Source organism: Cavia porcellus, unplaced genomic scaffold (assembly GCF_034190915.1).
Source record: "Cavia porcellus strain 051 isolate PalLab524CR breed Dunkin Hartley unplaced genomic scaffold, mCavPor4.1 scaffold_23, whole genome shotgun sequence".
NCBI classification, from domain to species: domain Eukaryota; kingdom Metazoa; phylum Chordata; class Mammalia; order Rodentia; family Caviidae; genus Cavia; species Cavia porcellus.
Window position 1 is genome coordinate 8,361,345 of NW_026947506.1, and position 13,843 is coordinate 8,375,187.

Below are 13,843 nucleotides of genomic sequence, written 5' to 3' on the forward strand. Positions count from 1 at the left end.
ATTCTCACTGCTGTGATGAATCTGGGCACTGTATCCCCAGAGGCTTGACCTCCCTCAGGTGCGATGGGAGGCCGTGAAACCCACAGGGAGAAGGAGAAGGGCCGAGGTCGCGGGGTGTGCCCTTGAATGGGATGCTAGGGCTCCGACTCTTCCTCTCCTGTTTCAGGGCCGTTATGAGGTCCAAAGGCCCGCCTCGATCACGTGCTTCTGCCGTGATACATGGTGCTGCCACAGAGCCACAGCAATGGGCCAAGCAACCTAGAATAAAACCTCTGAAACCAAGCGTTAAGATAAATGTCCCTCCAGGGAAACTGATTATCTCCGTTACTGTGTCACAGTGACGGCTAAATGAAAGAAAATACGGTAACAAGTAGAGTCGCTGCTGCTTTATACAGGACGATGTGGTTCAAGCCTTTGGAACTGGTTCACAGAAGGAGTCGGGAAGAAGGTGGAAACGCGGCTTTAGGGTGTCTGCAGCCTCAGGGCGACTCTGGTGGGGATGCAGACCGCAAGGCTGACAGGAAAAGGGACAGCAGGGCTGTGCTGAGAGAAGTATAGACGGGAACAAGGACACTGCAGAGAACGGGCCAGAGGCCACCCTGCTACATGCTGACAAAGGACAGATGTACACTTTTTCTCAGTCTCTGAGACTCTGTGAGGCTGAGACTCAAGGTGATGGACTAGATTACCTCACGGAGGAAATTTCACAGCAGCATGGCATTCGGGCAGTGCCATGCTTACTGGGGGGTGCTTTCAGCCAGATTTACAATGATAGCTGAGAGCAAGGTGGAGTAGAAATGTGAAAACCTTGCAGTGTGGGGGTGCAGGTATGGCCACGGAGGGTGCAGTTACCCAAGAGACCAGCAGCAGTAAAACAAGCCAGCACTTTGGATCTGGACAACAGGAAAGATGCCTCGTGGGCTTCTCAAGGATTGGCAAGACTTTGCCCATTGAAGGCCTCACATATCACAGGATCAGTGGTGCAAAATTAGAGGCAATTTGTTTCAAGGACTTTTTAGAGCATACACTGTCTTCTGAAATGAGAGCTCCAGGGTACCCTCCTCTCACTTAGGGAATTATTTCCCTGGATTCCCTTCTTAGTGTTAAGTCACTAAGTCACTCACATACTGCTGCCACTGTTCAAACAGTGAAGAGGTCACAGAGGCTTCCGCCGTAATTTCAAAGGAAAGCCTGGGAGCCAAAACACTAGGTAGCAGGGTCAAAGTCCCCGCAAGCTTCTCTTTACCATCAATGTGCGACACTGAGCGTGAAGTCAGAGTCACAAGTGGAGACTCCAGGAAGTCAGAGGCGCCAGAAGTGAACTCCCCGCAGGGATGGTGAGATGGGCCTCTTACTGTGTCTGCCAGACTGGACTTGAACTCTTGCCCTCAAGCAATTCTCCAGCCTGAGTCTCTCAAGCAGGTGGGACTACTGGTGCATGCCACCGTGCCCAGCTTAAAGGGGTGCTTTTACATGGGAGGACACTATCCTGTGAAACAGTGAGGGCCAAGAGCGAGCCTCTGTTGATGTGGACCTAACCCACGTATCGAGTCTTGTCTTCCACTATTCCCTGCCTATATTCTAAGCTATAGAAAACCAACTGTTTTTTATTTCTGAAACAAACCATTTCTAGCTACTTTTTTCTTTCAAGCTTATGTATCTACCTTAAATTCTCTTGTCGTATTCCTGAGTCTTAAACTTGTTTTTTGATAACAAGGATCAAACTCATGACCTTGTGCTTACTAAGCAAGCACTGATGCCACTGAGCTAACCCCAGGCCCTGAGTCTTAAAACTTACACTTACCTTTTAGAGTCCAGTTCAAACAACACAACACTGGTCAACATCATTATGAAATATGTTATATACAACTCTGAAATAACATACTAAAGGCTCAAAAACTAAAAGCTGTCAATCTAAAATCAGGAACAAGACAAGGATGCCCACTATCTCCTGTTTAATATAGTTTGGGAAACATTAGTTAGAGCAATTAGACAAGAAAAAGAAAAAACAGATAGGAAAGGAAGAAGTTAAATTAGTATTTGATATGACATGATACTCTACAGAGAAGACCCCCACAGCTCCTAAATTTAATAACCTAATTCAGCAGCATAGCAGGATACAAAGTCAACACTCAATCAATAGAATTCATGTATACTAATTCACTGAGAAAGAAATTAGGGGAAATAATACCTTTCACAATAACATCAAAAAACAGAAAGAAAGAAAGAAAGAAAGAAAGAAAGAAAGAAAGAAAAAGAAAAAGACTGACAGACAGACAGACTTAAGAATCAATCTAACAAGGGAAGTGAAAGATCTTTACACTGAAAAGCACAGTACTCTGAAAACAGATTGAAGAAGATACCAGAAAATGGACCAATTACTCTTGTTCTCAGATAGGCAGAACCAATAAGCTGCAAACGCCATACACCCAAACCTGCTAAACAGATTTAAAGCAAGCCTGATCAAAATAACAAGGGCCTACTTCACAGAACTAGAGAAAATAATCCTAAAACTCAGATGAGAGTCAGAAGAGACCTAGAATAGCAAAAGCAATTCTGGGCAACAAGGACAAGGCAGGGGCATCACATTCCCTGATTTGAAGTTATACTATAAAAATAGCATGGTATTGGCAAAAAACAAAACAAAACAAAAACAACCAGACTTGAGGCTCAATGGAACAGATTAGAAGATGCACAAATAACTCTGGGCACACTCAGCTACTGTATCATTGACAAGGGGGTAAGACATCTTCCCTGGAAGACGACGGCCTATTTAATAAAAGGTGCAGGTAAAACGGGCTTTCCACATGCCAAAGACTAAAACTAGATCCATCTCTCTTATCATGCGCTAAATTAAAACTGAAATGGATCCAAAATTTAAATATTGAAACAGAAACACTTAGAATTTGCCCTAAGATAGAACGGGAGGAACCCTTGAAGACACAGCTGTAGGCAAAGACTTTACAAAAAAATCCTCATCACACAGGAAATGCTACAAAAAGATCAACAACTGCCATCACATCAAACTAAAAAGCTTTTGCAAAGCAAAAGACACCAAGAGTGAAGGGAGAGTTCCGAGTGGGAAACAATTTTTACCACCTGTTCCTCAGATGAAGGACTAGATGTATCCAGAATACACAAAGAACTCAAAAAAATCAGACCTTCCCAATTTAGAGACTCAATCTAAAAATGGGCATCTGAAATGAATAGACACTTCTCAGATGAAATATAAACAGTAAATAGTATGAGAAAAAATGTTCAATATTACTAGTCATTTGTTAAATGGAAATTAAAACACTGAGATTCCATTTCACTCCAGAAAAAACTGCGATCGTCACAAAATCAACCAGTCAAGGCTGGCGAGGCTGTGGGGAAGAGGAACCCTTCTCCATGTCGGTGGGAATATACACTAGCACAACTACTGCGGAAATCAGTGTGGAGCTTCCTAAAGGTGCCATTTGATCCAGCTCCTGCCTTTCTATGTATCTTCCTGGAACAGTTGAAAGCATTGTACCACAGTGATACATGCATTCCCATGTGTACAGCAGCACAATTTACAACAGCTAAATCTTGGAAATAAGCCATATACCCATCAGTGGATAAAGAAAATGTGGTATTTATATGCAGTGGAGTACTACTCTGCCAAAAAGATAAACTTGAGACATTTTTAGGTAAATGAATGCAACTCAAGACTACAATTTTAAGTGAAATAAATCAGACACACAAGTGTAAATATTGCATTGTTTCACTTGTGAGAGAAACCCAAAGGATAAATATGGAGCAAAACACATACTGGAAAGTAGGAAGAATGTGTTCAAATGAGAGGAGAAACAAGAGAAGGAGAAAAGGAAGGGAAAGAATGGAAAAGGGATTAAAATAAAAAGAGAATGGAAGGAAAAAAATCTAAACCAAGATTTGGGAATGGGGAGGGGATGAAGGGTTAAAAGGAGAGGAGAACAGGAGGAAAGAATTAAGATACATGATACAGAGGTACAAATTTCCTGGGATGAATGTTATCACTGTGCATAGGAAAGCTGTTCTAAAAAATGAAAGAATTCTAACATTCAGGATATTTGATCATACCTAAACTAATCTGTACTATAAAAGGCATAACTTAATTTTTTAAAGTAGTCTTAGTGCAATCTAGAGATTGCAAATGAGATGAATATTAAAACCTGCTCAGTGAGTGACAGAAACTTTCAAGCTGGGCTCTGTTAACGATTATATAGTTCTTAAATATTACCAAACTGAGCACACAATAAATTTTATATACTGCAGTAAAATTTGTTTAAAGAAAAACATGACTGCATATGAAAGTATTAGCCAGGAGTTGGCGGGGATGGGGTGGTGGTGGTGGTGCAAAGTCTAAGGTGCTATTGCCTAAGAGATAGAGTTTGGAAAGATAAAAATGTTTTGAAAATGACAGTGGGTGATCACTGTACAACATCATGATGGTACTTAATGTTGCTGAACTGCATGCTTAAAAACATTGTGAATTTTATGCTGCATATATTTAACAACAAATTTTTAAATGCAAGACAGGTTTAAGACATGTTGGGCTTAGCCAGGTGTGGTGGTGCATGCCTATTAGCCCAGCACTGGGGAGGCTGAGACAGGAGGACAGCTGTGAGTACAAGCCAGCCTAGACTATATACTGTGTCTCAAAAACAAATGAACAAACAAACAAAAAAACGAAAGACAGATTGAGTTTGAGATACTTGTGAGATAATACAGATGAACAGAAGAACCTGAACCTCAGAAAATTATGCAAACCTGGAAAATGTATTGAACCATACAGAGTTTTGAGTCTTACGTGACTAACCTAGCAGCTTACAAGCACTGTGTTCTCATTAAACACTGTCAACTGAATTTTTTTTTAAATTGTGGTACTGGGGATTAGACCCAGAGTCCTTTCATTTTATACCCCCTTTCCTACTTTTAAAGTTCTAGATGGGGTCTCGCCAAGTCAGTAAGTTGTCCAAGCTGGGCTTGAACTTGTGATCTATCTGTGGCAGCCTCCCAAAGTGCTGGGATTAGACGCGTACTACCATGCCAGTTTGTCAAATGAATTAAAAGGGGAAAAAAAGAACCCAATGAGGTTCCTTAAAAACACTGAACAACTTAATTTCATCATTAGCTGACAATGATTCACCTAGATGTGTTAAGGGCCACGTTAAGTAAGCAATGGTTTATCGCTCTGTGGTGCACACTTCTGAGTACTATATACAAGCAGACAAGAAAACCTGCTACGCCTTGGTCTGCTTTTCATATTAATAAATACAGTAAATCAAGATCTTTAATCCTCCCTGCTCCTAGACAAGAGGTGATACCCACCCGAACAGTCACTGTGTGACTGGCCGACGGTCTCAAGAGAGGCAGCTGGCTCCCACACGGAGGCACCCTCCGCAGCTCCTCAAGAGGAGTTCCCAGCCACTTCTTATCTGAAGAAAGGTGAGGTGGAACGTATTTAGGCATCTTCCTTTCTGTTCTTTGATGTCTGTTTTCACCTTGTTCTTTTCTAAGGTCAAGACAAATGTATTCAGTCACCAATCTATTGCTTCAGATCCCTTGGACACACAAGTACAAAACTTACCAGAATGTTCCTGATTGAAGTGTGCCAAGCTTGCTCCCTCACCTCTCTTTTATATTTACAACCAACTGGAAACCTTTATAAAGTTTATATTACAACTCAAGAGCTCATTTTCAATAGTCTGTGAAGGGAATTTCCATGTAAATCACCTCCTGAAAACAGAAACGAGCTGCAGGTCGTGATCTGTATCTAGATGTCCCCTAAGAGCCTCACACCCTGGAGAGCAGTGAGGAGGGGGCAGCTTTTGGAAGGTGACCTTTGGAAGGTGAGCTACAGCTGCCTTGCTCTTCCGAGTTGGGACCACTGGGGTATGACCAGAGAGTGTATCTGCTCCCAGCTCCACCCCTCTGCTCCCAGCCACCATGACGGAAGCAGGCTCTTGCATTTTGCCATCTTCTGCATTTGAGCCTGCCACACATAGACTGAAACTTCTGAAACCTGAGCCAAAATAAACTTCTCCTTTATGCTATAGGGGTCAGGAACTTTGTCATAGCAATAAGAAGGTGACTAACACACTGCGGTTCATAGTATTACCTACTTCTCAGGCTGCAGCACTGTAATTTTCAGTGAAATGAATTTAGGGCCATATGCTAGAAAAATGAGGTCATAGAGATTACCAAGTGGGCGTTAAGATTCTATGTGGGCTAGTGGCAAAGATATAAGTTTTGCTGTCAGATATATATTGCATGAAACCCCAGTACTTTCAGACAAGTTCCGTGATTTTAATGACTTTTCTAATTCAAACTTCAGTTTCTCACTTATGAGTACAATACTACAGATCTCCCTGTTAAAGTTACAGAAATTGTAATATGCACTCGTTTAGGAAATGGTCAACCAGTAGGCAGATCTGATATTCATTATCCTTCTCTTGTGTTTCACTACTTTTGAGAATTTAAGCTTTGGTGTAAAGGCTTAAATTTAGGCTAAGTAAATAAGAAGCCAATTTATTTTACTCTAACTCGTAACTTTGTTAAGCCTCCTGTGTTAAATTTTGAAATGTAATACGCTCGTGAAGAGACACTCTGGATGAGACAAGATTACCTTCTTTCCTCTGCTTTAGGCATTCTCATGAAGTGGTCAGTGATCTTGGAGTCCCTCTTCCCATGCTGCTTGGAATTCCGGCATTCTACATGAAGCGCAGAAGTGTTTCCAGAGGGTCTGGCACTTAGGTCACTCACCCCAGTGCCACTCTCCCCTCCTTCAAATTGAAAGTGTAATTTAATTTCGCCTCCTTTAGCAGAGTGTGGTTTTTTAAGTTCACTGTTAGCTTCTTTTGTTTGCAACTTCGAAGGTTTGCTGGCTACTTGGGAGGAATTACCATCTTCTTGTTCGTCAAAACCTGGACTCGTCTCTTCATCTGCTTCTGAATCTTGACAACTATTTTTGGAATTATCTACATCCATTGGTGACTCGGGTTCACTTTCCTTCTCAAGGGGAGAATTTCCTAGGCTACTTTCTTGTCTATTCAATTTGTCATTTTTCAGTTCGGTTCCAACATCTTCAGAGCCGACATCTGACAACGGACTCTCTGGTACCACGTCTGTCTCCTCCTGTTGACAAGCTGTGCGGTCATTCCCAGGGTAACAGGATGTGCAGCCCTTCGGGTGGCTTCTGGCTTCTCTGACCTGCTCATCTGTTGTCTGTTTTGCATTCGCAAGCCTTGGGGGTGTCAGGAACTGTTGATTATCTCTGCTTTCTTCACTGTCTGTATCACTGTGGCCATCAGTGTGAGGGGACTGCTCAACGTTAGCATTACTGAACTGCGCCGGCACCAGAGTCACTGCTGCAGGCTCACTTTCCAAAAGCTGTTCTGTATTTTTCCCTTCTTTCTGCCACTTACACATCACTGTAGTCTGATGCTGGTTCAAATATTGTGTCCTTTTATCAACAGGTGATTTATCAAGACTTAGTTGAGAAACACTTTCTAATTTTTCCACGTTATGTTGGTAAAAGTTATCTTTCTGTACAGAACTCATCATGGATTCTATTCTTGTATTATTGTTTTCTTTACTATGCAAACTGCAAGAGAACAGAAAGAACTAAGACCCACTTATATGAAATGCCACTTAATGGATGACACCTCCACAAGTATCACAGCAATAATTATACTGCTTGTTACCTGAACACACAGCACGCTCTTTCCTCCCTCTGTTTCTGCACATGACCTTCCCCAGCTGTGCCTGGAAACCACCTGCCTTCCCTTTAACTCTGAACTCTACACACTTCCTGATAGTCTTTCCTGGAGTTCACTTTTCCATTCTACTTGCTGACCACAGTCAGACTTTACTACCTAATTCCTTTCTAGCTAATGTACCGCACCAGCAAGAAATCATGTCTTTGTGTGTTTAAGCACTATTACACTGCAAGTAGCTTAAAGCCTGTGCTATTTCTCTTTCATCTCTGTGCATACAGATTCTAAAAAACTTTGAATTAAAAATGAACAAATGTCGACGAAGAAAAATAAAAAAGCAAGAAGAAATAGAGAAAATATCCCAAAGCAAGATAAAGCAATCCTTATACGTTGCTTCTTTCTATACGCATGTCTTTATACCTTTCTGATTTAGCTGTCTTGATTTCCTTAGTATCCATCCAACTGGTAATAGTCTTTTGCTTGAAAACTGTAAAAAATAAAAAATTAATGTATACATATAACATTCAGTCCTTCAATTAGAAAAAATACATAGTAGTTATATATGAGGCATTTTATAAAGTTCTGTGTGGATTAATTTCTCTCTTTACCTTCAAGTACTGAGAGAAGCCCGGAACAAAAATACTAACATGAATGGAATCAGAACAATCAAAACATCTAGATTTAAGTCCATAGTTTTTTCTTTTCTTTCTTTTTTTAAATTAGGGTCTCGCTATATAGTTCAGGCCAGGATGGCTGGAACTTGCAATGATCCTCCTGCCTCAGCCTCCAGAGTGCTGGGACTACACGTGTGTTTTATAACTCTGGGCTAAATTCATAGCTTCTTATGTGACTCTGAGAAGAATCATTTTTATTTGTTTAGATTGCATATCTGAATACACACAAATCTGCAGAATCTCTTATATTAGGGTTAGACTAAACTAACAATGATCTATGTAAAATATTTAGAACTCTATCCAAGAAATGCTTGACACTATAAATGTTAGTCCTGAATTATTTTTATTATTAAAAGAGAGGCCAACAAAAAACTCAGGTATTTTCAAGAAAAACACTATTTTAGGACATAAGAGTAAGTAGGGATTCTTGGTAAGATTGCTTGAAAACTGTAGGGCTTAAAATAAATTGTACTGTAAAGAACAAATGTGGTCATATACAGGAAAAATGATGAACAAAAGCACCAATGGTACAGAAATACAAAGAACTCTGAAAGAAGCAACTGGAAATATAGTTGAAAAGTCAGCCAGGACCATATCACGGAAGACCTTGAATGAGCCACAAACAGGTACAATTCACAGGAAGAGCCATGATGCCAGAATTCAAATCCAGAAAGCTCACAAGCTCACCATGGCTGACAGGTGGCCTGGAGGACAAATATGCAGGCAAGGAGACAAAGCCTAAGGCAGAGGCCAATGAGAAGGTTACTAGTCCCAAAACACCTGGGTCATCAGGAGGCCAGCAATATATGGCTCCCAGGACAACACCCAGACCCTCCAAATCGGAATCCATAAAGAGTGAACACAAGGTAGGTGGAAATCCATACTTATTGCAAGAAGTGGTTTTCATAATCAACTAAACCGAAAAGCCAAAGACAAAAAAACAAAACAAAAAAAAAAAAAAACCACAAATATGATTAGGTCAATTTTGCACATACAAAGTTTGAGATAACAAAAAGCACCTTAAGTCAGACTCATTCTTACCTCAAATAGCATAATGTAAGTACCCCAACTGCAGACTCAAATCATGACATTAACAGTTTATCCATTACAGATAATGGCCCAAGTGAAAACATTTTAGGTTTGGAAAGAATTTTATATTTAAATATGCTTTTCAGGTGTCATAAAATTTGTACTTTCTACAGAAGTATTCAAGTGCCGTATAACATACTTTCCATAGAACACCAACAGTCCAACTACAAAAATCTTTGCTTGGTATTCTCTAAATTGTTTCAATCACAAGAATTATATAAAGCTGACACTTCTCACTGGTAAGCACCACTAATTTAGGAACTTAATTTGTATCTCTATAGCGAATCAGGCTTCAATGAAAAACTATGTATGATCAGCAATAACTAAGAGGAAAAAACAGCTGATTCTGACACTTTTTCTATAATTCAGCTTTTCTCATTTAATTTCATTCTACAGGATGAGGATCTATGAGCTGAAAATCGAAAATGCTCTGAAATACAAAACTTTTTGAGCACTGGCACTGATTTTAGAGCATTTCACATTCTGAATTAGAGATGCCCAAGAAGTCAAGTCTATGCAAATAATCCAAAATCTGAAATCTGAGTTCCAAGCATTTTAGGTAAGGGACACTCAGCCTGTATGAAACACAGCTAATCTAACCCAAAAAATTCCCAAACCCCACACCAGTGAGGTGCTCAAACACTCATTTACTTTCTGAGTCAGTTTAGACTTAAAACATCTTTTCCCACAAGGACTAAAGGTCAGGATGTAATGGTTAGGTTTCTCTACCACTCACCAAGCACAGCTCTTCAAAGCCCAGTCCCTAGCACCTGACACCCATGAAGTGTGCCCTGTGAAGAAGGCTTTTTCCTGCAGCCCTAATAGGAAGAACATGTTCACCATTGGGCTGCAGGCTGCTGATTATGATCCATGAAGGCTGAGAACAGTTGGAAGAGGAAAGGTGAAACAGAAGGATCCAATGTTTCCTGTGAATCAAACATTCCTGTGGTCCTTGGTGGGCCCAGAGAAAGGACTGCCCTCCTTCTCTTTCCAACACATCACAGGGCTGGTGCGGGGCTTTAGCCCTCTTATTCCTGTAGCAGACATAAAATGATGCTTTCTAGGTTTCTAAGGGATTTCTTAATGAGAAATAATGACAGCAAAGGGTGGTAATAAGAAACAATGAAAAGGCCACATGATGTATTCAAACAGCCCTGACGTGGGATGTTTGCTTAGTCACCAGCAGCACCTCCGTCAAGTTACTTCACTTCTGTGAGCTCTTGTTTCTTCACTTAGAAAATGGGGTTAACAACACGTGCTGCCAAGGGCCATACGCATCCGGTAAGGATATAAACTTGAGAGAAAATATTAAGTACCCAGCCTCAAAAAGCAGGCACACCACAAATACCCTCTTTCAGCACTGTGATCTTTTTTCACTGAAATCAGTAGTTCTCCAACTTTATTTTGACTTCACACCATTCACACTTTGAGTCATCAATCAGTAATCAGTATATTTCAATGAGGCCTTTCAGTTAGCAGAGATACAGGCAAAAGGTGCACAATACAGTAAAATTCAACTGCATTTTAGAAGAACACTCCACTTACACAAAGTTGCTATAGCAACAGCCCCATCAGAATGGGAACAGCATCCTGTGCTCTGCCTACATGCAGATTTTAGTCATTGTAAAACATGTGCCCAGGAAGACAATACAAAACTTAAGACACTACTTATTTTCCATTTACTTCTTCTGAGATAATTACTTAAAAATTTTAAATACCAAGTTCCTAAAAGAATTCTAAAACTTGAAACAATTTGGACTTTGGACATTATGTAAATGGTGTCCTGTGGCAGGTACACAGGAAACATCACACACATGAAGTACTCATTTAGTTCCTGTTCCGCAGAAAATTCAAGACCAACCAGTGCGGAGGACTGCACTAACCCTCGCCAGCAAAATAAAGTTAATGGGTTACAAATTACCTAGTCAGGGATGTCAGATACATTACCTATCGCTCACCATCAGTTCCTGCTCTATTAAGCCAAATTTCCCAAAATCCACATCCTGAAGTTTAAGTCCATCCCTTTCTTACATTCCTTAAGTATTTCACTTACTTATAACAAATTGTTTCCTGCTTCTGTTCTTCCTGTTTAGTCTTGACTTTCTCTAACTCAGTGTTTCACAAACTACAAACAGCTGGTATTTTTTCAATGCACTAATACAGGCAATATGAGAATGTGTTGTACATAGTAAGGGTAAACATTCCATGAAATATTTGCTTCAGTCATAAATATGGTATATGTACACATACTACACCATATACCAGAGAAAATTTATAATGTGGGTTTACTGACAAAAAGATGTTCAAAAGCTACTGCTTCAGTCATTTCTAATGTTAAGCAAATTGCATTCCCTTGTTTAAGAGCTTTTTTGCAGTATCCCCCCTACCCCCGAATAATGAAGTTTAACTACTATAATATGGCCCTGGAGTTTTTCCACAAGTAAGACCACCTTACCATCCTGCCATCTACCAACTTCCTGGTGTGCTATACCCTCTACTGACATAATTCTCTCTCCCCATTTATACAGCAAATCCTGCTCATTTGTCAAGACATAGTTCAAGTCTGTTGGCCACAGCCTCTAAGTCCTAAGACACCTAAAACTACACTGTTGACCAGAGAATGGATACATTTCTAAAGGGCCCTTTCAACTTGCCTTAGATTTTTTTTCTTTAAGTCTATCTAAATTTAAATGATTTTCCTAAGCTTTCTGCCCTCTGTAACTTTTTCTTAAGACACTTAAATGGTCTAGATCACACAAACATAATAGTTCCCTCTATTATGTTTACACCAACAACTCCCCAATTCCTCTGGCACAGATGAATTTTTGCCCTTAAGTTCCAGTATGACCCAATGTCTCAGGAACCTACCCACTTCTTCTGTTTTCACACTCAAAGCTAAGCCATTATCTTCCACCCAGATCAAGTCCTTAACTAGTAGTGGGCCTTCACTTGCTTTCAATTCCTTTTTTACCTTTCGCACACCAACCATGGAGACTTTTCAACAAACCAACCTTCCCCCGCAGATCCTCACCCACTGAAAGTGTTTAATGGCTTCTTTTTGCTCTTAGAAGCCCAACGTGCTTAGCACTACCTATATATCCCATCACGGGATGGGCTGATTTTTCTCTGCATCTGTGGCCTGCTTCACTATTCTGTTTACTCTATGACCAGCTGTCCTTCTCAAACACCTTACTTCCTCTACAGCCGGGTGACTCTTATCCATCCCTTGGTCCTCCGAATAAGTACCGTGTCTTAGGGAGGACTACCTTTGCTCCCACGAATTGGGTCAGGTCTACCTAGACAGTCTGTCCCTCTCCTATCAAGGTATCCACTACCCTCTATTGTATGTATTGCCTTGTGATTTTGTCGATGTCCCCTGACGCACTTTAGGGTATAAAGACACAGACTGAGCTCCTCATGGTCAACAACGGAAGCCAGGGACAAGTTCAATGTTACCTAGGACTCATATCTCGGCACTCTGGGACCCCAACTCTAGCTTCAACAGCTTTTTCCCCCTGCCTTCGAGGCTGGCTGCAGTGCCCTACTGCTTCACATACACCAGCAGATCTCCGTGACGAAGGCACTTCATCAAATTCGGGGAAAGTAAACAGGTGGAGTTCCCTGCTACTTTCCAAAAACCCTGAGAATAAATGTTTCTCACTTCTCCAGTCGCATCGGGCAAAACAAGGTCCCTTCAGTGTGGCCCTGGTGGTTCGGCAAGGGGACCTGAGAGGGGGGTGGATCAGAGGACAGACAGGAATAACTGCGACCCCGGGGTCCTCGGGACCAAGACGAAGGGCAAGGGTTCTTAGTTCCCCACGTACCAAGAGAAGTGGCGCAGCCTCGGTGCGGCCCCGCCCGCCCCGGAACGAAGCCTGGCGAGGACGGCGGGACTCTGACCTGCACCGGAGCGTCCTTGGGGTCGAGGACGCACCTCTGCCTGCCGGGGAAGCTCCGGGAGTCCGAGGCCGCCGGCGCAGCTGCAGTGGTGCCCCAACGGGGTCGTTTGGTGCAGGGCTCACAGCCGGGGCCCGCACTCATGCTGGGACCCGCAGCTCACGGACCCCGGGCCGGCCCGGGCGGAGCGCCTCATTCACCTAGTGCCACGGACTGCGCCTCCTGCTCGGCGCGTTCCCGCACCATTTCCTCTCTGCCGCTGCCTGCTCCGCAGTCACTGATTCGCCAGGCTCCGAGTCAGACCCTGAGACGTCGCTAGCCTTTCTCTTCCGCAAACAGCCGACCTGCCTCCGAACTCGCCGCTTCAATTAAGGCATTCCTTCACTTTCCCACCAGCGGAACGCTGCCGTCAGGCGCTCCGACTTCCGGGCGCACGCCGTCGCAAAAAGGAAGTGCCGCGCT

The 13,843-nt window shown here is 42.1% G+C and overlaps 1 protein-coding gene across 6 annotated transcripts in view; it reads right to left on the reverse strand.

Annotated features, from left to right (window-relative positions):
* Parg (poly(ADP-ribose) glycohydrolase) overlaps positions 1 to 13,809 on the reverse strand; it is a 105,486-nt gene extending 91,677 nt beyond the window's left edge. For 3 of the 6 annotated variants that reach the window (XM_063233779.1, XM_063233778.1, XM_005002049.4), the window contains exons 1-4: positions 13,309 to 13,809; positions 8,142 to 8,208; positions 6,632 to 7,609; positions 5,335 to 5,518 (exon numbers count right to left, since the gene is read on the reverse strand). In XM_063233779.1, coding sequence (XP_063089849.1) covers positions 5,335 to 5,518; positions 6,632 to 7,609; positions 8,142 to 8,208; positions 13,309 to 13,525 — 1,446 coding nt within the window. In that variant the 5' untranslated portion in view covers positions 13,526 to 13,809. The remainder of the gene's footprint in view (positions 1 to 5,334; positions 5,519 to 6,631; positions 7,610 to 8,141; positions 8,209 to 13,308) is intronic. The other 3 variants (XM_013148597.2, XM_013148596.2, XM_013148598.2) reach the window with 3 other exon arrangements.
* Positions 13,810 to 13,843: the final 34 nt, after the last annotated feature.